The sequence below is a fragment of the Pollicipes pollicipes genome, unplaced genomic scaffold, assembly GCF_011947565.3.
Source record: "Pollicipes pollicipes isolate AB1234 unplaced genomic scaffold, Ppol_2.1 Scaffold_4002;HRSCAF=4701_pilon_pilon_pilon, whole genome shotgun sequence".
Classification (NCBI taxonomy): Eukaryota; Metazoa; Arthropoda; class Thecostraca; order Pollicipedomorpha; family Pollicipedidae; genus Pollicipes; species Pollicipes pollicipes.
Genome location: NW_023596420.1, coordinates 18,922,319 through 18,946,859, shown reverse-complemented (window position 1 = coordinate 18,946,859; position 24,541 = coordinate 18,922,319). Strand labels below are relative to the sequence as shown.

General features: G+C 50.1%; 3 protein-coding genes across 3 annotated transcripts in view; all 3 read left to right on the top strand.

The window, feature by feature from the left end:
• The first annotated feature begins 5,971 nt into the window (after positions 1-5,971).
• LOC119094202 (dopamine receptor 2-like) lies at positions 5,972-6,865 on the top strand. Its single transcript, XM_037217277.1, has 2 exons — positions 5,972-6,565; positions 6,611-6,865. The coding sequence occupies exons 1-2, from the start codon at positions 5,972-5,974 to the stop codon at positions 6,863-6,865; spliced, it is 849 nt and encodes a 282-aa protein (XP_037073172.1).
• A 1,437-nt stretch (positions 6,866-8,302) lies between these two features.
• Positions 8,303-16,159, top strand: LOC119094200 (echinoderm microtubule-associated protein-like 6). Its single transcript, XM_037217276.1, has 10 exons — positions 8,303-8,619; positions 9,057-9,216; positions 10,502-10,698; positions 11,187-11,343; positions 12,175-12,283; positions 12,453-12,514; positions 13,725-13,879; positions 14,191-14,328; positions 14,904-15,157; positions 15,864-16,159. Exons 1-10 carry the CDS (start codon positions 8,426-8,428, stop codon positions 16,157-16,159), a joined length of 1,722 nt encoding a protein of 573 aa, XP_037073171.1. The 5' UTR covers positions 8,303-8,425.
• LOC119094199 (echinoderm microtubule-associated protein-like 5) overlaps positions 15,665-24,541 on the top strand; it is a 23,912-nt gene continuing 15,035 nt past the window's right edge. The window contains exons 1-6 of the mRNA XM_037217275.1: positions 15,665-16,076; positions 20,463-20,615; positions 20,785-20,902; positions 21,984-22,112; positions 22,970-23,156; positions 24,255-24,454. Coding sequence (XP_037073170.1) covers positions 20,612-20,615; positions 20,785-20,902; positions 21,984-22,112; positions 22,970-23,156; positions 24,255-24,454 — 638 coding nt within the window. The 5' untranslated portion in view covers positions 15,665-16,076; positions 20,463-20,611. The remainder of the gene's footprint in view (positions 16,077-20,462; positions 20,616-20,784; positions 20,903-21,983; positions 22,113-22,969; positions 23,157-24,254; positions 24,455-24,541) is intronic.

Genomic DNA, 24,541 nt, shown 5'->3' with positions numbered 1-24,541 from the left:
ATTCGAGGTATGCACATGGACTCAGCAAGACGGGTTCGACTGGAATCACGCGCGTGCCCAACATGCGCTACACCCACAAAAAAATCTGAACTGCGAGGTGTGGCCCCTTGTTGCTTGCCCTCGCACTTATAAGTCTAAGTCTAAGTCATGCACGCCTCATTTCATTGCCTGTACTCAGAAACATGCGCGACTTGTTGCTTGCACTTGCCGCTGGAATGCACGAATTGGTTCATTGTATTTTGAAACTACCTGTCACTGTGTCCAAGAGAATCACTGACTGAGCTGTCTGGACTTGTTTTGCTGTATTTTTTTGTGAACGGCTTTAGTAAGCAGCCGTAAAGTAAACTGTGTGTGTTGCTATGCCCATTTGTGAGGAGCATTACGCATATAGCGAGGAGAGCAGCAAACCATGCGCGGCGTGGTCGCTCATACATCAGGAGCTTGACGGAATTAGACACACTCTAGCACTTCTACTCACACGATGAACAAGCTGACGGAGAAGGAATACGTAAGCACTGACGCTAACCTGTCTTATCAAAACGGAATGTCAACTGCATACAAGTCTGAAGGCAAAACTATTCGCGAAATCATGTCAAGAAACCGTTTTCCAGCAAATCCTGACGATAAGACCAAGCTCACAATGCACTACAAAAGGTCCAGAATAGCGAATCTGATCATGGAGAACAGCCTGTCCATGAATGATTCACTAATGAAAATGACCAACGTTGTCTACGAGCTCAAACGCCTCATCCCCGACAGCACGCGTCGACCAAACTCAAACATCGGCCATCCTGAGACCACACTTTCAAGACGGATGACGATGCACTTCTGTTACGGTGCGCCAAAGCGGCATGAGACTATCTCGATACGAATTAGTGAAGAATGCCACCATACTGGCTAAGTGCACACAAACCGTGAAACTGAAAGTGCTGGAAGCTGTGTGTATCTGGGACAAATATGCCACAATTAACCGGCGGATCGATATGCCGGGCACACTGTGGCTGTGGGACAGGCAGACTCTGGCACCTATATATAGGCCTAAAATGGCGAAATTGGGAGGGGCGACAGGGCCGGGTAAGGACTTCACCAGTGTTTGTCTTCATACCAGGTGTCCTCTAGTACTGTACATGAACGCAGCTTTTCATAACACCAAATGACCTTTTTGAGCAAGAGAAATGCATACATGTAATTTTGAGCCAACGCGACCACTAATGTTGTGTGTATTGTTGCTGGGTGTAATGGTGCTTATGCTTTCCGATGATATTGGCAGGACTAATGAAACTTTACAAAATATATGGGTGCCGTTCTTAGCAGTCTTTCCGCTGATGGGAGACGGCTAATTCGGAGAATTGAATCTTTATCTAAAAAGAAACTCAATGTCAGAGATGCTGCTATTTGAAATGAAACTCATACGCACACGCACACGCACACATATACACACACGCACACACACACACACACACACACACACACACACACACACACACACACACACACACATATATATATATACATATATATATATATATATATATATATATATATATATATATATATATATATTTATATGATAGGGCTTATAAGCGCGTTGTTATATCTCTCTTACGAGCGTTTAACATGCGAAGATGCCCTGATCTTTAGCGTCGGCGGGAAAATCTAAAAACTATAATACACTGTGTCGTCTTTGTAGAGGAATTCACAGAAGTCCGTGCCTAAGGATGCCCAAAAGAAATGGGTGACCGGCTGGGTTGCGTGCAGATTTAAGAAAAATACCGTTAGGAGGAGGGCACAAGTAAGACGTAAGGAAAATATCGGAGAGATAGTCTAAGAGTGCTAAACAGTGGCACTACTCGTGCTCATATTAGTCATATCCAGCTATATTCACATTGGTCTTTATCACAATCATCAGTGCAAAGGTGTAAATTTCGCCGCTAACGTTACTGAGGTGTTTCCATGATTTCGAATCCTAGTGCTGCCAAAATGCAAATGGATAAGTAACGGGCTGGCACGATTAAAGCGTATGAATATGGACACAGCCCATGAACGCATTGTGAAAAGAAAATTGAATACATGGAGAAACCTAGCATTCTTTTTAGCATTACTTTGGTTCCAATCTGCAGGATATATTTTCACTTCACAGTATTAAATCAAATCACACTTTTCGGTTAAAGGGAACTATCAAATGATCTGGAACGTGCGGCCCACCAGCACGCGCCAATATGCTACATATTTGAACCCTTCAGTACTGCACTGTGGTAATGCTGGGGTTCTAAGCAGTTTATGGCATGAAAGCTACCGGCGTTCAGAACATAACGGTATGCATAGACCGAATAACTTCGTTTTCATTCTAGCTCGGAGCACCGAGCTCAGTGACTGGATATATTTTGAAAAGATAGAGAAACCGGCTCCATCTTTTTCTGATCCTTTCATTGCTGATTGAATCAGCAATGTTCAACGTGGGTTGACGCCACAAAAAGGTCGTGACACTAACGGCGAGTTCTGAGTGGAGCGACATCATTCCGACGACTATACGGATTGCCCGGTCACGGAAGGCGACTGCAACTTTGTCTGTCCTTCCTGAGAACAGCCTAGAATGTGAACTGCGTACTCTGCACCGCTGGATTCGGTGTTGTTTATGCTTAGCATGATCGTCAGACACCACATGCGGTTGCAAACGTGGTACGCGTCAATAGAATGCAGACTTACCTGTTGTGCTTATGCAGTAAACGTCGCTATGTGGAATACATGGGTTCAATGTTTGAATAGATATGCAGTTTTTTGTGTTAATTTGTGACCTCTGAGGTTCAGCATTGTTCATGAAGTCATGCATGCTTAGTATTGATATACAGTGCAATCATTTGTGCGGAAATTATGGGATAAACGTAATTTAAATTGTAAATGAACTAGTTCATTTCGGTACAGCTTGGATGATATATATTTAGCTTTTCATATGCGCCCGAGTAACCGGTTTAATAAGACACGCTCGAGTATAAGGATCAGTTGGGCCCTCGGAAATCCCAAATGCTGGTGGTGCTAGATACCAAATTCATCAAGTAGATAGCATGGTACGTGAAATCACTTTTACGGATTTTCGAGATTCTAAGGCAATTACTTTTAGGGCAAACAAGACCAAAAAGGTCAAAGACCCAGATTGGTGTCTAAGCCTGAAACCTCCTCATGCAACCACCTATAACTTAGATGCCGCTCTAAGCAAAACTTAACTAGTGTTCATTTCAAGCTGGTGACCTTAGCTGACCTTCAGAAGGCCACTGCCACCAAAAACATTTGGGACTATTTTGGATAATGAATTTAACTGGGCGTCAAACGCTACACCAAACAGCTCGCTCATGAAAGCGAAACAAAAAAAGGCCGGTGTCATTTCAGGTCAGTCCTTTCTGACCTTCATGAAGTCCAAATACCTGTCGACGTTCCTTTGCTCGAGTAATTCGAAATGAGCGTAAAAACTACCCCATGCGTCAAATCTTCCGACAAATTAGTTTAGTTTTTACCTCGGTCTCTTCTTTATACCTGATACGATGCCGACGGAATTATTCGTTATTCTAACTTGAACTGGGACATTGTCTAAGAAATTACCTCAAAGAGATATGGTTTCATCTAAGACTCCGCTGTCACATCAGATCAAGCGATATCGTAAAAATTGTCTTCGCTAACAGTTATGGCCTGAATTTGACCTGCCATACGTCAGTGACCTTATAAGGTGCATGGAATGCATTACACCAAATAATCAGCAATTCAATCTCTATAGCTGCAACGTTTGGCGCGAAAATGCTGTGCTGTCGGGAGTTGTTCTGGAAAAACCTGGGAGGGGGAGGGGGAGGGGGCAAACTGACTTCCATCCGATTACATGTTCACAGGTCAAACTCGCTTATGACACGGATCGCTTCTTCTCCCTGCGATGTGGTAACCACTCATGATGCGAGAACGCCATCGACATTTTGTTCAATATGACGAACTTTTTCATATGAGTGGTATTTGAGACGTATGTGGGAAGAACTGTGATAGGTGAAATGACATTTGCATAGTCTTCGCATCGCGGGCTTCGGAAAAAGCAGCTCAAATCTCCCATGCAGTCAGTGCTGTTTTAATGTTATGGCCGTGCATGACCTTCGGAGGGTCAATTTCCCTTCGATGCACATACACAGAAGAAATGGTAATTGACTGTAGCCAGCAAAGCATTCTTTGCACCATTGTTGCACAAACTGTGCCGATGGGCACTTACCCCCTGATCACTCGTCTGACGCAGCTTGACCTTGATCCAATAAGCTTTCCACAATTGATCGCACGATGTTCGTCATTACCAAGTGGTATTACCATGGTAGCTCGTAAAGATAATTTATTGTGACTGCACAAGAGCCACCAAAACCATATAAAACAGCAACGGGGTTGCTTAGCCTAATTTGACCTTCGATGGTCTGCTTTCTTATCCTCAGATACATCGAATCGTTTGCCACTGACATCAAAATGGACTATTGTTGTGAAACAATAGAAATATGGCCCGATTGCCGACTGGTCAGTTTTACTGTTTATTTCGAATGAAACCTTAAACCCTGAAACCCTGACCAAACCTTTCCAAATGGGTCAAAGGTCATGAGCCTCTTGGAGAACAATGCAGATAAATGGGCAGGAGTTCGAATAGCAGGAGGTCAACTTTTAGAAATAAACACGGCGAAATGGATATCGAAAAGGTTATCCACGGAAAATCTCAAGGTCTGTCAGCTTCCCCCCCCCCCCCCACCCCCCACACACTTTCGTCTGGCTCTGGTTAATACGGCAAAAATGCGTACATTACCAATTAGTAATTTTCTTTGCTTTCAAGAAACTTATGCGTACTTTTATCTACTTTTAGCACATGCCTTTCCATATTTTCAGCTTTCAGTTAGTTTTTGTGCCGGCTCAGAATTAGAGCCGATGCTAAGCAAAGCTGGTTGCAATATATTTTATCCCAACCCCTTTGGCCAAGTATTCTCAGTGCGACGAAAAGCATTCTGCTTTAAAATGCTGCCAAATATGGCTGAAATATATGTGTCATGTAATACATTCCCTCCAAACACGCACGCGATGCGATCCTGATTTTTCATAACCACCAACCATCTAACCGTCTTTGACTGGCAAAACAACGAAATACTACCCTAAAGGGGCAGCAATAACTGAGACAGCCCGCCAGCTATGGAGGTCAGATGTCTGGATTTCAACTGGGAAGGCTAGAGGATCGGCTGGGAAGGCTGATTGGATGAGAGAAGGCAGCGCGCAAGGTTATCTGCATGGCGACAAGAGGCAGCGCGTAAGGTTATCTGCATGGCGACAAAAGGCAGCGCGCAAGATTCCCTGCATGGCGACAAAAGCGTGGGTGACAGTAACTTTGAATGCTCTGTATTGCTGGTAACGTATTAAAATGACCGGCAACGATGGGACTCTTCATTCTCCTCATGCTCCCAATGTGCCGTGCTGCTGTAAACCGCACTACAGCTGGCCCTCTGTACTCAGTCGCCGTGGCATAGTGCATGTTAAGAAGTCACCCATTCCCATTTCGCCAAGTGTCTCTTTTTCCGTACGTTATTCCTGTCCGTTTTCGTAATGCCTAGGGTAATCTGGTAGGCAGGCCAAGTAGTCTAGGTTGAGTAAGGCAACTGCATTGCCTTTTGCTTCGATTTATAGATCTGTTCTCAAGCACACATCTGCGAAATGTCATATAATAGCCAGGAGGTATCTGCATGACCAAGGTAATTTTAATCCAGCTTCGGTATCAGAACTCATCAAACGCATTGTAATATTTCGATAGCCTTTGACTGATAGCAGCATCTCATTCCATAGTTGCAGTGACGGAGCGCCGCCACGCAGCCAAAATAGCGTCTCCATTTATATGCCTGACCAAAACAAGACCAATGTACCCTGCTCTTGACCGATTCTAATTGGCCCTGGCGTGCCAGGCGGCGGCGGCGGCGGCCTGCCCATGCCGCTGCCGCAGCTGTCCGGACTCGTCGTCGGCCTGCTGATACTGCTGACGTCGGCCACCTTCCCGGTGGTGGTGGCTCGTTACTCCCACCTGCACACAGCTACCAACTACTACATCTGCACGCTCTGCCTCATCGACTGCCTGCTGGGGCTGGTATACGTGACACACTCGACGTTGCGCTTCGCCCTGTCGCTGCAGTCGCCGACGTTCTGCCTGTCTACGCTGGCCGCCACCACCTTTTCGCTCACCGCCTCCAACGTCGTCATTTTCTGGCTGGCGCTGGACCGGCACACGGCCCTGCGTAACCCACTCAGCTACCCGCTTCTGGTGACGTCCGGCACCGTCCTGCGCCGCGTGCTGCTGGCCGCAGCGCTGGCGCTGGTGGTCAACGGTCTGGGCATCTGCTGGCAGCTGCTGGCCGGTCACCGGCTGCCGGACGCCGTGTCTGACTGCTTCACCGCCTCAGTGCGTATACTCGGCGCTAAGGCGAGCGCGCTACTCTACATCACCAACCTCGGCATAGTGACGGCCACGCTGCTGCTGAATCTGACATTAGCGTGCTCAGCGCGCCGCCTGCTGCGTCGCAGTCTGGTCACCCTGCCGCACCAGCTGGCCGAGCGCGGCCGGCTGCGCCAGCACGTGCGCCAGTTCTACTACCTGCTGCGCATCTTCCTGCTGTACGGCATCTGCCTGGTGCCCTTTAGCGTGCATGGTCTGATGCAAGCGCTGACGAGCATCAAGCCCGAGGTGGATGAGGTCGACCCCTGGTGGGTGGTGGTGGTCATCATGCGCGCACTCTTCAACTTCGCCGACAGCTGGCTGTACTGCAGCAGCCCGGAGTTGCGCCAGGCGCACCTACACTTCTTCTGCGGCGCCAGTTTGTACCCATAGCATTCCGTGGAACTATGGACACCTGGCAGGATGAAGCGCTCGCCCTGTTCACGGACTTGGGCGTGTTCGTGTGACTTCCAAATGCTATCGCGTCTCGTTTCGACGCATGTGCTCCGCAAGCGTTTGAGGACGGAATCACAACTATGTCATTCACGCTTATGGTCACATTTTTGGCCGTTGAAAGTCATTCACTGTCACATCGTTCCGCATTCACGCATGGGTGTGCCCTTAGCTTGTAGGCGAAATGTGGTTGCGCGGAGGTCCGTGCTATTGATCATGTATTCTGCCAAGTATGTGTATTCAACCGGTGTAGACTGATTGACATGAATAAAACAGTAAAGGAAATCAGGGCGTCTCAGTTCAATGAAGCTCCATCGGCACAGCTTCCATGAGCACATACCGAAGACAATGCCTAGCTTCTTTCCTTTCTCGTCTTTTCGCCATGCACAGTCACAGCCAGTAAATGCAACATATCAACTTTTAATACCATCATCAGGCTGGCCGTCCCCAGTCGTAATGAGTGCTGATCAGCATCCATTACGTTGTATTAGAGTTGAGCTAGGATTCTCCCCTCAACTGGAGGCTATGGTGTGAATTATGCTACTTCAGTGAGGACATGCCAAAAGTTTTGAAATGAAACATGGGGATCAAGCAAATTGCGCCCGTTCCCCTGACACGTGGAATATCCAGAGTATCCAGGAAAATAGAATGTCGACCTGATCTTGCGGGCACAGCCTATCTTTGACCTAGCAAAACCACAAAGACCTGACCACCTGTCGACTATACTGCTGAAAACCCGAAGCTGCACTCTGGTGGCCACGCCGCTTCACGACACGCCTCGGGCCCCGTGTATCGCGACACAGCTGTGACGCCACGGCGCCCCGGCCGCCGGTAGCTGTGACGTCACCGCGCCCAGGCCGCCGGTGTAACACCCGATCGACCGACGGCAGGAGCCCTGGCGACCGTGTATACAAACGGTCGCCTGGACCGGTCCGCCGCCCAATCCACGCTGGTGGGGCAGCCGGCACATTGACGCCGACGAGCCGGCGTTCGCCTGGCGAGGTCCCGCTCGGTGCGCGAGGTCCCGCTCAGTGTGCGAGGTCCCGCTCAGTGTGCGAGGTCCCGCTCAGTGTGCGAGGTCCCGCTCGGTGCGCGAAGTCCCGCTCAGTGCGCGAGGTCCGCTCAGTGGTGCGCAGGGTCCCGCTCGGTGCGCGAGGTCCCGCTCAGTGCGCGAGGTCCCGCTCAGTGCGCGAGGTCCCGCTCGGTGCGCGAGGTCCCGCTCAGTGCGCAAGGTCCCGCTCAGTGCGCGAGGTCCTACTCAGCGCGCGAGGTCCCGCTGAGAACGAGGTCCCTTTGAGCGCGAGGTCCCGCTCAGAACACAAGGTCTCGCCGGACCCTGCGGCCCCTTGACAGGCGCCACGAGTGTGCGAAGAGTGTCGTGAGGGTGCTGCAAACCTTCGAGGCAGGAGCCACCGTGTGGTGTGGTGCTTCAAAGGAACGGCAGGTGACCGGCGCAGCCTCACTCGTCAGGAGTGAGTGCGCACTGCTGGGAAGATCAAAATGACCGCCAGGGCACCGCCTGACGCCAGTCTCAGGTTGGAGTGGATATTCGGATATAATGGGGTAGCCATGAAGAACGTCCACTTCCTGGCCAAGAACATCATCGTGTACTTCACTGCGGGCGTGGGCGTAGTGTTTCGCCTCGCGGAAAAGGACCAGAAGTACTTTCACGGACACAACGACGACATCACGAGGTAATCGTGAAGCGCTGATGGCGGATGTTCTGAATGACTACCAAACACTGTGTACTGTTTGCTGCTGTCTAAACTGTCTAAGCTGTCGTCCACCAACCGACATGCCTCTTTAGTTTCTGAACAAAGGAGACAAGCGCCTCTGCGCCTCAACAAAGTAGCTGTTTCCAGGCGTGCGCTGCATTAATTAGTAATGCGGGCATTCCAACTGTACCGTTACAGAGCACCGTTGCAAAATTAGCTGTCTTCAGCCGTGAAAGACGTTAGTGAATAATATATTACACTGCTGGAGCAATGCATTGAGCCCATGAATAAGTGTTCTCAATGAGGCAACACGCTTCCCATACCGGCCAGTATAACGCTGCGCAGTGTTTGCGCCTTGTGTTGCCGCGAACCCCGCCGTGGGCTCCACCCAGCCGGCTCGCTCTGTGTGCGGGCAGCCTCGCAGTGAGCCCGGACAAAACGAAGGTGGCCACCGGTCAGCTGGGCGACGAGCCCTACATCTGCGTCTGGCACCCGTTCACGCTGGAAACGCTCTCCGTGCTGAAGGACGCCCATCTGATTGGCATTAAGCGACTGGGCTTCAGCCTGGACGGCAAGGTGGGGTTCTGGGAATGGCGGCCGAACGCTCTCAGACCAGGGCGGTGGGCCGTCGGCGCCAGAGCGCCGAGCGCCGGCTGAACGCTCTCAGATCAATGTCATAGCAGTGCACTGGAATGAAGGAGTACACCACTGCGGTCGTGTACTCTTTCATTAGGTGGATCAGGCATAAGGCGGGTGGCAAGTGTGACATAACGCACCATGCACATACTGTCGAGAACAATAATCATCATGAACGGTTGGTTTATATGTCATATGCTGCTTCCAAACATTTTAGTTATGGCAAGCGATTTGATGCAATAATTGTCACAGAATGGGCTTGAAATGAGTTAAACCACATGCACGGATGACCGGTTAAATACCCTTTGCCCGGGTGAGGCGGGGTTAGTTTGCTCTTCTGAGATCACAAACAAACAGGAAAGCTAGATACATCAAACTAACAGGGTGGGATGGGGTGTGCGTAAACTCACTTATGCCAAAATTAAGGCTTATACATGATACCTTTAGTATCGAACAAGGTCAAAAAAGGTCAAACTCCATATTAGCGTCTAAGGTGTTACCAGACCCATCATGCAACCGTCTTGAATATAGATCCCTGTTCTAAGCAAAAGGTCAGTGATTGTTTTTTGCCTCATAAAAATCAAGTTGGCCAAAACTTGAGAGACTGCTTGCGTTTTGCTTTTTGGATAAACGTAAAGAATTATGTTACGAGGCATTCTCCTAAAAACAAAAGGCTGACCTTTCCCATATTAGGTCAGTGACCTACTCTGACGTGTAAGATTTCCTTGGAGCATGTCTGTTATTAATAGAGCCGGTCTGTGTTATTAATAGATTCGAAATGAGTGCTAGGAATTACCCAGTAAGGAAAGTTCTCAAGTAAAAAAAGATGTTAAGTGTTGAACTCAGTCTGACCTCCACACTTGGCACTAGGTCAATGAAATTTGCTGTATCTAAGTTCAATTGCTTTATTGCTTAAGGAACTGTCTCGGATATGTATGGCTTTGTTTAACACTGTTTACTCTGTTCATTGTTCACTGTTAACAGGGGCCTGTTTTTGGTGTCAAAAGCGCGCGATGGATGCCCCATAGGCTACTAAAAACTTGGGCACGATTGAAAACAGCATGCCGGAGAGGTATCCTCAAAACAGTTTAGGGGTTGCATCAACAGGGCGAGGGTTGGAGGCCGAGTACCCGGCTCACCAGGCAGCTTGTCCGGTCTGTCAGTGATCGAGAGAAGACGAGCGTTTCACCGACGACCTGCCGTGCCGTGGTCGTGACTCCGTCAGATGCTGGCCTCGCTCGGGATGGACGACTCCAACACGCTGGTGGTGTGGGACTGGCAGCGGGGCACGAGCGTGGCCTCCACCACAGGCCACTCGGCGCGGGTACTGGACCTCACCTGGAGCCCGTACACGGCCAACGAGCTGGCCACCTGCGGCGACCATCACCTCCGGCTCTGGCACCAGCTGGGCAACAGCTTCAAGTAAGCGGGGCAGTTCAAATTGCATATGAACGAAAAGTAATCACACGAAGGATACGGTAGGGCATAATGTCTGAGTGTAAGCGGGGGTATTCGCTTTCACGGAGTAAAGCTTTTCTATGTAGCATTCCGCGCGTGGAGACCAAAAAGTTTTTAGATGTTTTCTGCAAGACCCTGGTTCTGACTAGCGGTTATGGCACAGCTGTGCTGCACTAACCCCACTTTCAATGACGCCGGAATAACGAACATGGATCAGGTAATTGTGAGAACATGAAAACAAAGTCCTATCTGTTAATGCATGATATATATATATATATATATATATATATATATTGTATATGCCTATGGAAATAAACCAAACATGCCTTAGGGGACCACTTAAGTCGATCGTTACCGTGTCCGACCACACCGAATGAGCATGCATGCACTGCTAGGCCAACGGGACGGATCCGAAACGCACCACGCCGTTGGTTTACACGCCTGGCTTTCAGGTCGCACGGTGCTGTGTTTGGAGCCGCTGACCTAGTGCAAAACCTGACCTGCGTGCTGTATCAGTCGGAGACCACGCTGGTGACGGGCACTGAGCACGGCCATGTGTACGTGTGGAGGAACAGAGAGCTGTACCGCGTCATCGATGGGACACATGACGTAAGCTCTAGCTGCACGCACACTGGCTAGTGCAGCTTCATGCAGACGGGGCTGGTGGGGGCGTCAAGACGGCCAGATAGTCAGTACAGCCGTGGTGGAGAGCTCTAACAGTGTGCGCTGGATAACAGCGCGAATAATAAGGCTCAGTGTTACTCCATGCCACCACGCGGTCTGGCCACTTAGTATTTGCTTTTCTTGCTTTCACTGCCTTGATTTGTACGGTGCTGTGACGATTCCAACTACCATGCTAGTGCATTAGGTACGCCTGGATATTTTCAGTAATTTTGTTTCTATTTTTCCTCAAGTTCAATGCAATTCGGCAATATGGCCGCAATTTTTGCCGTCAACGGTCATGAACGGCAGCATTTTTACAGACATTGGGCCAACCAAGCCATTGATTTTTTTTGGATGTATGGAAAGTTGGGGTTGGGTCTTGTGCTTAATGATATCTTGCTTCTTATCCGGGTTTTATCATTTTTTAAACCGCAGAAATTGCACAGAACTTTTTTCAACGTGGACCCATTTGGGAACGGTAAACACACAAGATTTTGACAGCATTTGTAAAGTTGTGTCCAAAAGCAGCGGAGACAGTTTCGATATGCCGGGTATTCGTGAGATGTCGCTGATGAAAACTGCTTCTTAAAATCAGGCTTTCTCCTCCTTTAGGAAAAGTTGCAGCCAGACCCACTCCGTTTTGACCGAGAATCTGTAAAGCTTCCAGAGCGCCATCAGATCTTGCGTTGAGCAAATATGCGGTGTAGACCGAGGTCACATACCCGCTATCCCCAAACGCAGCCCCATGTCAGTTCTTCTGATTTTGTGCACTCGCAGAGTGCCGTGCTGTGCCTGGCGCTGGCTCGAGACGGTCTGGTGACGGGGGGAGAGGACGGCCACGTCAAACTGTGGACCGCTCACTATGACCCCAGCAAAACTGTTAGAGGTGAGATGCCAGCCTCGACGCCATGCACCGTGTGAATCAAAGCATGTATTTTTGGCACCAGAAGGCTGCAAGATAAAATGTGGACAGCTCCTCGTGAGTCTATGAATAAATCATGTTCGTTGAGTCAGTGATATTACATCAGATCTCACACGAATGCTTGTGTTGTCAGCGAGAAGTCCTGCGCTTAATAGAGATGGGGCTGTTACGTCCGTCGTCTGGGAACATGGGCAGGTCAGTGACCCAACGATCCGTCTGACGTGCGATTATTTATAAATATTTTCATTTGGGCTATAATGTCCTCATCACATGGTTTTATCCCCTGAGATGCGGGTAGGCTTGCTGTTGAAATCAGCACTCTCGGGTGTGGTGAGGGGGACAATTTGACCGATCTGATATTTCACAAAAAAACCCTGAGAATAATAGATACACCTAATTTGCAGAGACGGTAGAACTGCATGTGAACACACTTGTGTCAAATTTGGAACCCCATTTGGCATAGCCTTCGGGTTTAATAAGATCAATATAGTTCAAGCTACAGATCGGTGTCGAAGTGCCCTCAAACCTCTACATGCGACCAACTTTAACATACATATGTCTTTGAGTAGATCACTGGGGCTCATATCAGACCAGTGGCTTTATTTGCCCCTCGTGGGATCACGGCAACCAAAACACCTCGAGATTGTTTTGATAATTGAATTTAAATTAGCATTAAGGCCTACACCAGACGGTGTGCTACTCAAATACAATCATTGATAGGTGCTATGTTACGCTAGTGATCTACTCTGACGTTGAAGTGCCAATGCAGGTGCGGATTAGAGGCCCACGGTAAGAAGTGTCGTACACTGACTTATCGCGCGCTGACTCAAAGTTTCATACAAGTGAGTACTTATACAGGCAACACACTCTGTGAATTTGGTGTTTAAAGCTCTCAGTTTTTGAGATCTTAGGGGAGGTCAAACTGACACCTTCCCCACCTAAGCGAAGGGTATTCAACCGGCCACCCGGGTGCGTGTTAATACATGGTTTAATTGCATCTATCAGAATAGCCGTTTTTCCTTTTGTGATCTCTGGTGGCCTAACATTTGACCTAAGGTCACACATTTGTTATGCATTTCTGATAATTTGACGAGACCTTCACAACAGTATCTTTGTTTTTCTCGTACGACGTGTGAAAGCTGGAAATCCTAGAGGGAGACAGCTCGCCCCACGCCCGGGCCCTGTTTTCTCAGACCCCGGCCGGGCGCAGGTGAGGGAGCCGAGAGGAACCGTGATTATTGCCAAGAAATATTGATGCTGCTTATATGTTTTTCTTATTTCAGATGTGACTTTATTTTGTACAGTGCATAGGAGCAGCATGCTGGGTTCGTCAAGACATCGTCAAGACTTACCTGGCGGGCGTGTAGCCAGGGGGTTGATTAACAGTTGCCCACGTGGTCTCCAGTTTTTGATCGGCACTCGACTGAGCGAGATTTTCGTTCACCACGACGCGGACAGTGTCTGCTACATGCAAGGCCACGGCAAGGGTGAACTGTGGGGTCTGTGTCCTCACGTGGCCAACTACCTGGTCGTGACGGCAGGAGAGGACCACACTGTCAGGTGCGTGATTCAGCAAGTCGTATCCATCAACCAGCACACCGGCAATCAGACCGGCGGGCCAAGTAACGGCATGCCAACACAAACCGATGTCTACTGCACTGGTCATTTTATCTTCGTGAGAGAAGGCTTCTTGAAAGTCAAGACACTGGTCGTCCTGCGCAAGTTAAGACGTGCATGCCCGCACGTTGCCCTGATGGCCAGATGCCCTGAACGGAGCACTGATGGGGCGATGAGCCAGCTTCTGCCGCCCGCGCTCCAGGTGGGCGATCGCCGCATCCAGCCGTGCCGCGCTGACCTGGCTTCCGCTGCAGGGTGTGGGACGTCGAGAAGAGAGAGGCGCTGCAGGCGACCCGTCTGGACCTGGAGGTCATGGCCTGCGCCGTCCGGCCCGATTCGTCACAGATCGCCGTCGGCATGAAGTACGGCACGGTGGCCATCCTCCGCTCGGGGTAAGCGGGTTATGTCACAGCCGTCCAAAGGCATTGTCGTCGAGATGCGAGCCTGACAGCCGCACACCGGCTGTTGTGATGGACGCGGCGTAACTGCATTACATCTGGCGTAGGCAGCGTACCCTTAATAGGGATGTACTCAGTCATGGAAACCCGATGTATGACACGTATGAGCACCAGCGTAGATGCGTTGTTGTCGCCTCTCAGCAGCACGGGACTGGCACCAGACGTGGTATCGGTTTATAGCTTACTTCTCAATGAACCCACCATTTCCTGAGGCGTTAAAAGTGTCGACAATGTAAATCCACGCACCGTTCCAGTATCGCCAACACTGGCCTGATATCAGCTTTCAGTGTTACGGTATCTAAATGTGCCATCTCGAGTCCTAACTTGCATGTGCCTGGGAAAGTTGCAGCTACCATGAACATATACAGACGGCCACGGAACATGAAAACAGTGTCGTCATGTTCTTTCCAAGGTAAATATCAAGAGAACCGAGAACCGATCCCGCCGCCATCCACGGCACTTCGCCATCTGTTCCCCGTGACCAACCCGCCTCCTCCGTCCGCCGGCAGCGACATGTCGGAGGTGACCCGCATCTCCGACCGCAAGGAGGCCATATCGGATCTCAAGTTCTCGCCGGACGGATCGCGGCTGGCGGTCGGCTCGCACGACAACTTCGTGGACGTGTACGAGACGGAGCGGTACCGGCGCAAGGCGGAGCTGGCCGGCGCCTCCAGCTACATCAGCCACCTGGACTGGAGCATGCACGGCGACTATGTGCAGCTCAACAGCGGCGCCGGCGAGCGGCTCGTGTTCGCCGCTCACGGTCAGGGCTGTGTCGGCTCCAGCTGAACACTTACACATAACTTGTGTGGCATGGGACTAGGCTACAAACGCCAAGCGCCGATGTCGGTTCGCTCTTAAACAATTCGCACGTGGCTGATGCCCGTTTCGGTTTTTCGTTTTTGGCCTTTTCCCGGGCATAACTTATATCTCTCTCTAGTTGCCTCTCTCGTGCTTTAATCTGCTTCATAGATCTAGATCGTTCACATTTTTATCTACTCTCTATCTCTCTCTCTCTCTCCTTGCTATCTCTCTCTCTCTCATCTCTCTCTCTCTTCTCTCTCTCTCTCTATCTCTCTCTCTCTCTCTCTCTCTCTCTCTCTCTCTCTCTCTCTCTCTCTTTTTCTCCATCTCCCTCGCTCCCTCTCTAATCCCCCTCTTGTTTTTACCGCTGGTTGTTCATCATAATGCCATTCTCTCCTTCACGTTCACCCTACTGACCAAAGAAACGGGCGTTGAGTGATACTTAGACTGCTGAGGAAGCGATGAGCGTTAAAAAATCCCCTGAGTGTGTAAGAGATGGTCGGACGTGACATATTATGTTCAAACTCCGGCCCAGCCACACCGCTGTGCTGTACAGAAGATGCCCCCGCCGGAGAGCTCTTCTCAAGCCACCACATAGCACTCGTCGCCTCCCCAACCCGACTGAGCGTCACCTAGCTTCTTAACTCCATCGCCTTCTACTACAGACGGCTCGCGGGTGACGGACCAGGATGTGCTGGACTCGTTGGAGTGGCACACACTGACAGGGGTGCTGGGGCCCGAGATACACGGCATCTGGCCGCGCTACTCAGACCTCACCGACATCAACACCGCCGACGTGGACGTGGAGAACGGCGTTATCGCCACCGGCGACGACTTCGGCCTCGTCAAGCTCTTCAGGTACCCCTGCCGGAAGAAAGGTGAGAACTACGACATCGGCGATACTCCATTCCCAAAGGAGATGCCTGCTGGTAGACATGGATGTCAATTGATCAGCCTTTAAACCGAGGCCCAATTCGCTGTGTTTGTAATGGTGTGGCAAAGTACGTAGCATTTTTTACACGCCTCGTGGCGGAGTGTTGAAAAATGCGCCGCCTGCGCGGGTATGCTGTGGCGCAGTGGTGTTGCTCTCGGCGGCGCGCGTCATTATTTCTCCCAGTATTGAAAAGCTGTGGAAGTTTGCTCTTCAGCGGTTTCACCACATTAGTGCTGCTACAAAAAACCGACAGCAGTAATACGACATCACTTCTACTGCCAACAATTATACTTGACACTAGTGCTACCAGGGGCAGTTCTACATTTTTGGGGGCAAACCGTTTTTGTGGAACGTCGGCTATAATACCTGGTGGCGCTAACACCCACATCCAGTGGCACACACCCACACTCACGACGGCTTGGAGATGTATGTTGTATATATATATATATATATATATATATATATATATATATATATATATATATATATATATATATATATATATATATATATATAAATGTCGTGACTCGTGAGTGGTGAGTGAGTGAGGTGTCACGGTGAGGGGGTGTGGTGTGTGGCGTGTGAGTGACGGGGAGCCATAAAAAAGTCCAGGATCGCAGCGTCCAATATTCATATCGTCCAGGATTGCAGCATCAAGTATTCAAAACGTCCAGAAAGCATCCAATTCCGTGCCCATTGGGGACTTTCATAAGGTCCAGGGACACAAAGCTCAGTGTCGCAAAGTCCAGAGTCGTGAAGTCCAGTATTCAAAACGTCCAGTATCCATGGCAACCAGGCTAGTTTGGATTCCTGCCGCTAGATAACACTTCAGAAGCATCTTTGAGTCCTGCCGCTATTTCTCTCTTTCGTCAACAGATGGCACAGTCAACCTGGTATTCCACTGATGATCACGTAATGCGTACAATCAAGCATGGTTACTTTAAATTACCTAGACGCCTAGCGGCCGTGTCCGGCCTGGGTGCGGCCGCGACCCGGGGCTCACCGGCGGACTGGGCGCAGACGCGGGGGGCGGCGCCGCGGCCGGAGACATGGCGGGCGGCGCGGGCTCGGCAAGAACCGCTGCGCCCGCGGGGTAAGCGGGCTCTCTCGCCCCGCCGCTGCTGCCTGGACCTCAAATGCCAGGGTACACTCGGCTGCTTAGGGGCCCTTCACATTGGTATCGGGTTCTTTCCACTTGCTTGGAGGACCCCGTGCTGCTGCTGGGGTCCAATATAAGGTAGCGCTTTGAGGCGCTCGGTGGTCAGGGGTCCTCTTCATTGACCTATGGCTCTTTCCCTTTCTGAGCTTATTTGCTGAGGACCCTTCACTTGTCAGAGCTCTCTCTGTTAACCTGCCCGGGCACTCTTGATCACACAGGGGCGTTAATTCATGTACACTGATCTTCGGCTAGTGCCCTTTGTTCAAGGGATCCCGTACTCCGGCCGGACCCTATAAGTTAGCCTTCCGGGGAGCTCCCGATCGTTCAGGGGTCCCACCATATTGGTGTTAGGTTCTTCTCGCTTGTTATGAGGACCCTTCACTGTTCACTGGGGCTTCTTTGTCGGTCTGCCACGGCAGTTTCGATTGTTCAGGTGCCGTCCTTATTGGTCTCCGGTTGTTCCACATTATAGGGTGGCCCACGCCGGTAATGGGGACCTAAGTCTTAATCATTTTTATTGGGGTTTTGTTTCTTACCGACTGATGACTGAATTTGCGGCTATGGCGATTACGCCGATGAATCCATTATTGTCATTGTTGGACAAAATTTTACGCCCCGCCGACGTCGTGCATCTTATTTCGATTGTTTATTGAATTTGTGAAAATTATTTTACCTGTACGTTACGTTTTAATATGATTTTAAGGATAGGACATTCTGCATTTCCTTGCAACAAACAAAGCAAAAACTCTGTATTAGTCCTCAGCTATCAGCTAATCTTATTAACTACCTGGCTAACCGTGTATAAGCTGGGAATTAAGCTCCTGCTTGATTTGATGGTATTTATCAGTCAATTTAAGTGCATGCTCTCATGTTTTCTTCGAAATACTTAGCCTTAAAATGACAGAATCCACCATAACCCGACGAGGATGAATAAGCTCCATGTATTTGCATGCAAAGCGCACCTAGTTTTTTAGGGCTGTGCGCAGTAAGCTAGGTTCCCATATACGAACTGCATGCATAAGAATATTAAAACTTAATGGCCGGAATAGGAGGATTTTTGGTGGATACAGCCCTGAAGTCTAACGAGCCCACGAGGTAAGAGGACTTCTCCAGTTGTCCAGCATTTTCGAAGTGTACATGTGTGGAGATTTAGTTGCCGTGAAGTCCATTGCTTGCTAAGTCTATTGCTATAAGCTTTTCACTGGACAGCACTCACTGCCGTTTTGACTTGGCAACAACAAACAATTATTTAGCCTTGCAAAATATATAATTGGCAACACACTCTGTGAACAACACAATCAACACAGCAAATCACAACACTGCGTGCCAACCACCCAATACCCGCGCCATTCAACAGTGTCTTGTTCCTTGTCTAAGTGATTTACTTATGGTGCTGCTCGAAAGAGATAATTCAGTGATTTGATTCATTTCTTTGTTTAGAAGTCGTTGGCGGTCATGAAGGAGTAATGCACCCAGAATGTTGAGTTTCATTGTTTTTTTGTGTGTAGATGATCGAGAGAGCTAATCGAGAAGGACGAGTCGAGGATATTCCCTTTTCTGGTTAGCTCACTTGTTGGAGCAATTGGCCGCATCAGAAAACTCTGGTTCGAATCCCAGCAGTTGCAAGGGAATTATTCGGGCTGTGACGCCCACGTCACTCCAGGCTAAACATCAGTCACCCTAAATCAGGACTCCATAACACCTGACGGCGGTAAGGGAGTTAACTGGTGAAAACTCCAAGTAGATACTAACACACCAGACCAGGACGTAGTCCGGATTAGATCAAAAAGCGTCGTTGTGAGAAAAGACGAGAGGGGGCGGGGGCTAAAGTTCCATGCGTGGCTCTGACCACCAGACATGCACGACGGCATACCAGCCCCATTCAAATCCTGCCGCCCTATGCACCCTGTAGGCCAAGCGGCGTTTAAGGCTAAAAATATTAGTATCGTCGAGCAGCCCAGATGCAGCCTTAATGAACACGGTTTCTAACTATTTTGGACGTCAGTTGGCTCTTCATCAACATTGAGCAATGTGTTCAGGTGTCAATCACGAGCTACGTTTTGTGCTATAACAGAAGCTGGACATTTTTCTAGTTACTATGGAAATACGACTTGTGATAAAAAAAACTTAAGAAGGCACTATAAGCGAGTATGTGGAATACAATTAAACTTCTTAAACTCACCGATAAATATGTAAGAGCACAACGAGAAAGCGCCAAGACAAAAAAGCGCCAAAAAAGTATGCAACAATTCTGCCTCAGCGAACAGTTTCAGAACCGTGCTGCCATTTCTCGATGGGTTTGAAGTACTAAAAGTGAGTGCAAGATTGGAAATTTCGCTGGCAAGTCCTCATGGCTAGTTTCGCAGCACCTCAGTGTTACGCAAACGAACCATGACGCAATGCAACAATAACGTATTGAGGAGCATAGTAACAAAATGGAAAACTTTGTTGTCTGGAACAATCTTTTCCACTCAAAAGTTTACCAATGATTATAAGTGAGCTTAGTTCATTATATCTGATGCCTCCTTCAATATCTTCAAATGTGGAACATTCCCTTCGAGTCGTCTGCCCATCGTGGCGATGAAAAAGTTCAGCTGTATGAATTAAGTGCATGCATACACATACAAACGGTGAACTTGCCATGGTACAGAAACTTGAACTTGTTATTTCATAATCACACCTTGTAATCCTTTCACCACTTCCATTCGCCATCCATACTACATCGATTACACCAACTCCGTAACGCACGAAATGGTTTTACCGATGGCAGCCCTTTGACGATAAGTGGTTCTGCTCCATATTTATCCTATGGCGATGATCTATCCTCATCGTCCATTTTCAATGCCGCCTAACCCAACTGGTCCGTAGTTTCTGAATGGGTCACGACACCCGCTTTTCGGAAAGCTGCAGATACCGATCTTTCTTCCACTAGTGGAAAACTGCGGATAGCGACAAGAGTGTAGTTTCATAGCATGAGTAGGGGGCTAATCTGAAAGAAGTGCCCCAACTTACGTCCAATGGACACAAAAGCGGATTTTCCCCGGATTTGACCCTCTTTTCTCCCGAGACTGGCGGGGGATTCGCTAACAATGACTAGGAAACTGCTCTCCTGGACGTCGATCACTTCCCTGCCAGCCAGATCACGTGACCGTGCTGGTCCTTTCTCCGCAGGCAGCAAATATCGTTCGTTTCCCGGCCACTCGGAGCACGTGACGTGTGTTCGATTCACGTCGGAGCGGACGCACGTGGTGTCGGTGGGCGGAGGCGACCGGTCCGTATTCGTCTGGAAGTACCACCTGGGAGCGACAGAAACCAGCCACATGGGTGCGTGTAGGTGCCAAGGATAAATGTGTAAAAAGGTACCGGGAAATATATAAACAGCTTGTTCTGAGTACTGTCTTATAGAATATGTTTAAGCCCCAGTTGCAAGCCCCAGTTGTTTTTGCTATATAACGGTTGATACAGTGCAAATATAATCTGCTGTGCTTTCCAGTGGCCTTGAGAAGATCAGTGCAGGTTTCCGAGGACGACGAGGCAGACACGGACAACGAATCATTCCCCGAAATATACACGGACGTGGAAAATGAACAAAGCCTGCACAAGCCGTCACGGTATGGACACTAGACACATATATGTAACTGGGACTTGTAGGGTACCAGGGTCCATTTTCATCGGGTCATTTATATGGCCAAAACATTATTATAGCCCAGTCTTATACGTTGCTGAGCTCCAAATCTAGCGGTGAGAAAATATCCACGGCTTGGACCGACGAAGTGCCAGGCTGATTCACTTTATTTTTGTTAAGATCTTTCACCAATCCTTAAAACGCGCTTCTTGTTGGCTTTGGTGATTATCAACGATGTTTGTAAAAGCCAATCTGTGTAAGTTTCACGTTACGTTGCATTTCTAAAGCTCACAGACGCTTAAGTATCATGACATCAAAGGTACACATTTTCACACAGTTCATGTCAATTTTGCTTTAGATTCTTAACTACAGGCAGGTAAAAAGCTCCAGTTTCCCCACGGCATACAATGCCAAGCCAAGTTATTGTCCACCAATGACGTTATAGCCTCGACAGCCCAACTTGGCAGCTTGGCGACTTGACTTTTGTATATCACGCTAAGCCGGCACTGTTCTCAGACGTCGCATTTACTGAAGTCTCCCCAGGAACATCACGATGTTCATGACTGGGGCTACGCTAGTCATGGGCGAACAGCATTGCGGGATTTTTTCATGTCCCAGCTAGTGGAGAAATGCTACAACCAAACCCAAATTTTTTAATTCGTATCGAGGGTGACTTATATGAAAAGTGTCCTACTAAGTCCATGTGGGCATGATGCATGCCTTTTTCGTCTCTTCTTTTTACATTCTCGAATAACACGTGTCCAAATCCGTCGATACTTTGCTCTCTGACGGCGTCCTGTTGGGCGTCACTGACGTACCTTGGCGAATCAGAGCTTTTTTCACCGGTGTCCGAATCCCAGTCCCATCGACCGTGGGGGAGGGGGGATGTTACACCCGTGCAAAGCCGTTCGTACGGAATTCAACCGCCTAACAAACAGTGCACCACGTAACAAGCCCATGAAATGATCTCTGCAGAGTTGCTTCCTTTTTCTTGCGCCTCCCACCTAGGTGAATGATTGCCATTGCCTCTTTGGTGAAGTAAACTTCACTGCGGTTTTCTTCCCTAGACTGACCCGCAAACAGCGGGAGAAGCGCCAGCTGGTCGGAGCCACTCGCGAGATGCCCGAGAAAAGCTCCTCGCTGAACGTGGACACGAAGCTGCCGGAGATGGGACTCAAGCTCAAGTTTGCGTACGGGTAAGCAGCTCTGCTTACCACAGTCATGTCTCTATAACATACACACATTTCCACAATACATAACGTACACAATGGCGTGGTCGTTGACCGCGTTGTCTCAGACGTCGTGAATACACGCATGTTTAGTATTTGACCCTCGAACAATTGGCCTGCCATGCTAGCTTCCAGCGGCTTGGAAAGGGGCGCCAATGCGCTTTGCTCTTTTCATCACAGTCATAGACCTTGGCAGAATACTTCATGTGGATCATATATGGATTATGTGCAAAGACGACTTACTCAAAGATCACGAGGCAAAATTACTGTTGGCGGCGCGTCACCCCCGCCTGCCACCAAGCCGCCAATTGCACATCCCGGCTGACGCAAAGGAAATTGAACAGCTCTTAAATTCATATGTCAAGCACTCAATTAATCCTATAAAGCCCCTGCACCGTTGAAGCTTTATCACAGGTCCATCACGTTCAAAGTTTTGCGTCATTTACATATATGAGTAGGTGCGAAGGACTTTAACGATATGCGTACGGAATTTTCTCTTCGCTGCAGTGCCTGGCGTTCTCCCACTTCGAACGGCAGGGTCAGCTTCCGACGGGCCTGTAACTGCGTGGACTGGACCGGTTCAATGGACTGGTTCAAAATAGAAATGGATGAACAGCCTCGTTTCATCACAAACCCCAGACGAGTGTCTTGTGGGGCATGTAGTTTTGTTTGCTGGATTCCTCGACGAATCGTAAACAGACACAAAGCCGTTTGTTGGCGACATTTGTTCTGATGCTCAAGAAGAAATATAAAGATGGTTGGGACGATTTCGTCCCCTCCAGTGAACATGTAAGTTCTTACACAAAGTCCCGTGCTCCGTCCAGTTACCGGGGGCACAGCACGCGGAAGAACCTGCACTTCAGCTTGTCGGGCCACCTGGTGTACCATCTGGCCGCGCTGGGCATCGTGTACGACCCGACCACCAACGGCATGCGCTTCTACAACCATCACACGGACGACATCCTGTGCTTGGCCATGCAGCCCGGCACGGACGTGGTGGCCACCGGCCAGGTGAGGCGGCCTCCCAGCAGAAGTGCGCGGTGGCCACCGGCCAGGTGAGGCGGCCTCCCAGCAGAAGTGCGCGGTGGCCATCAGCCAGGTGAGGGAGTCTCCTAACAGGATGACGTGGTGGCCATCAGCCAGGTGAGGCGGCCTCCCAGCAGAAGTGCGCGGTGGCCACCGGCCAGGTGAGGGAGCCTCCTAACAGGATGACGTGGTGGCTATCAGCCAGGTGAGGCGGCCTCCCAGCAGGAGGACGTGGCGGCCACCATCCAGGTGAGGGGGGTCTCCTAACAGGATGACGTGGTGGCCATCAGCCAGGTGAGGCGGCCTCCCAGCAGAAGTGCGCGGTGGCCACCAGCCAGGTGAGGGAGCCTCCTAACGGGATGACGTGGTGGCCATCAGCCAGGTGAGGCGGCCTCCCAGCAGGAGGACGTGGTGGCCACCAGCCAGGTGAGGGGGTCTCCCAGCAGAAGTGCGTGGTGGCCACCAGCCAGGTGAGGGGGTCTCCCAACAGGATGACGTAATGGCTATCAGCCAGGTGAGGCGGCCTCCCAGTAGGAGGACGTGGCGGCCACCAGCCAGGTGAGGGGGTCTCCCAACAGGATGACGTGGTGGCTATCAGCCAGGTGAGGCGGCCTCCCAGCAGGAGGACGTGGCGGCCACCATCCAGGTGAGGGGGGTCTCCTAACAGGATGACGTGGTGGCCATCAGCCAGGTGAGGCGGCATCCCAGCAGGATGACGTGGTGGTTATCAGCCAGGTGAGGCGGCTTTCCAGTAGGAGGACGTGGCGGCCATGAGCCAGGTGAGGCGGCCTCCCAGCAGGAGCACGTGGCGGCCACTGGCCAGATGAGGCGGCATCCCAGCAAAAGGACGACATAGTGCCCGACGCTCTGACAACTGACTTACTGGAATGAAAAAGAGAATTACGTTATTTCTCGCCATTAAAGACGCGTTTCCAACCACACGAGCTTGTGACAGTGTCTTGCCAGCACGTCAGGTCTGCAGGTCGTTTTTTGACATAGAATGTAGACTAGCTATGATCAAGTTTGCTTGAGCCGGCCACCGTTGGATCAGCCGCGCGCTGATCGTACAGTATGGGTTCACAGATGGGCGCTCAACCAACCATCCACGTTTGGTCGGCCGACTCGCTGGAGACGCTCTCGGTGCTGAAGGGCCACCACCAGCGCGCCGTGGTCTGCCTGGGCCTCAGCCGGCAGGGCAGCACGCTGGCCAGCATCGGCGGCGATGACGCCCACACGCTGGTGCTCTGGAACTGGCGCAGCGGCCAGAAGCTCGCCTCCGCAAGGTGTCAACTGCAGAGACACGGCTCTTCGGCACCCTGTGCGCGTGAAGGGAGCATTGCATCTACGGAGTACCTACTTAGGATACTTTA

Bases quoted from the DNA above. Each gene is read 5' to 3' on its own strand.
- LOC119094202 (XM_037217277.1), top strand. From the start codon at position 5,972: ATGCCGCTGCCGCAGCTGTCCGGACTCGTCGTCGGCCTGCTGATACTG. The intron at 6,566-6,610 runs GTCACCCTGCCG...CGGCTGCGCCAG, and splicing joins GCCTGCTGCGTCGCAGTCTG to CACGTGCGCCAGTTCTACTA.
- LOC119094200 (XM_037217276.1), top strand. From the start codon at position 8,426: ATGACCGCCAGGGCACCGCCTGACGCCAGTCTCAGGTTGGAGTGGATA. The intron at 12,284-12,452 runs GTGAGATGCCAG...TTGTGTTGTCAG, and splicing joins CCCCAGCAAAACTGTTAGAG to CGAGAAGTCCTGCGCTTAAT. The intron at 12,515-13,724 runs GTCAGTGACCCA...CGTGGTCTCCAG, and splicing joins TCGTCTGGGAACATGGGCAG to TTTTTGATCGGCACTCGACT.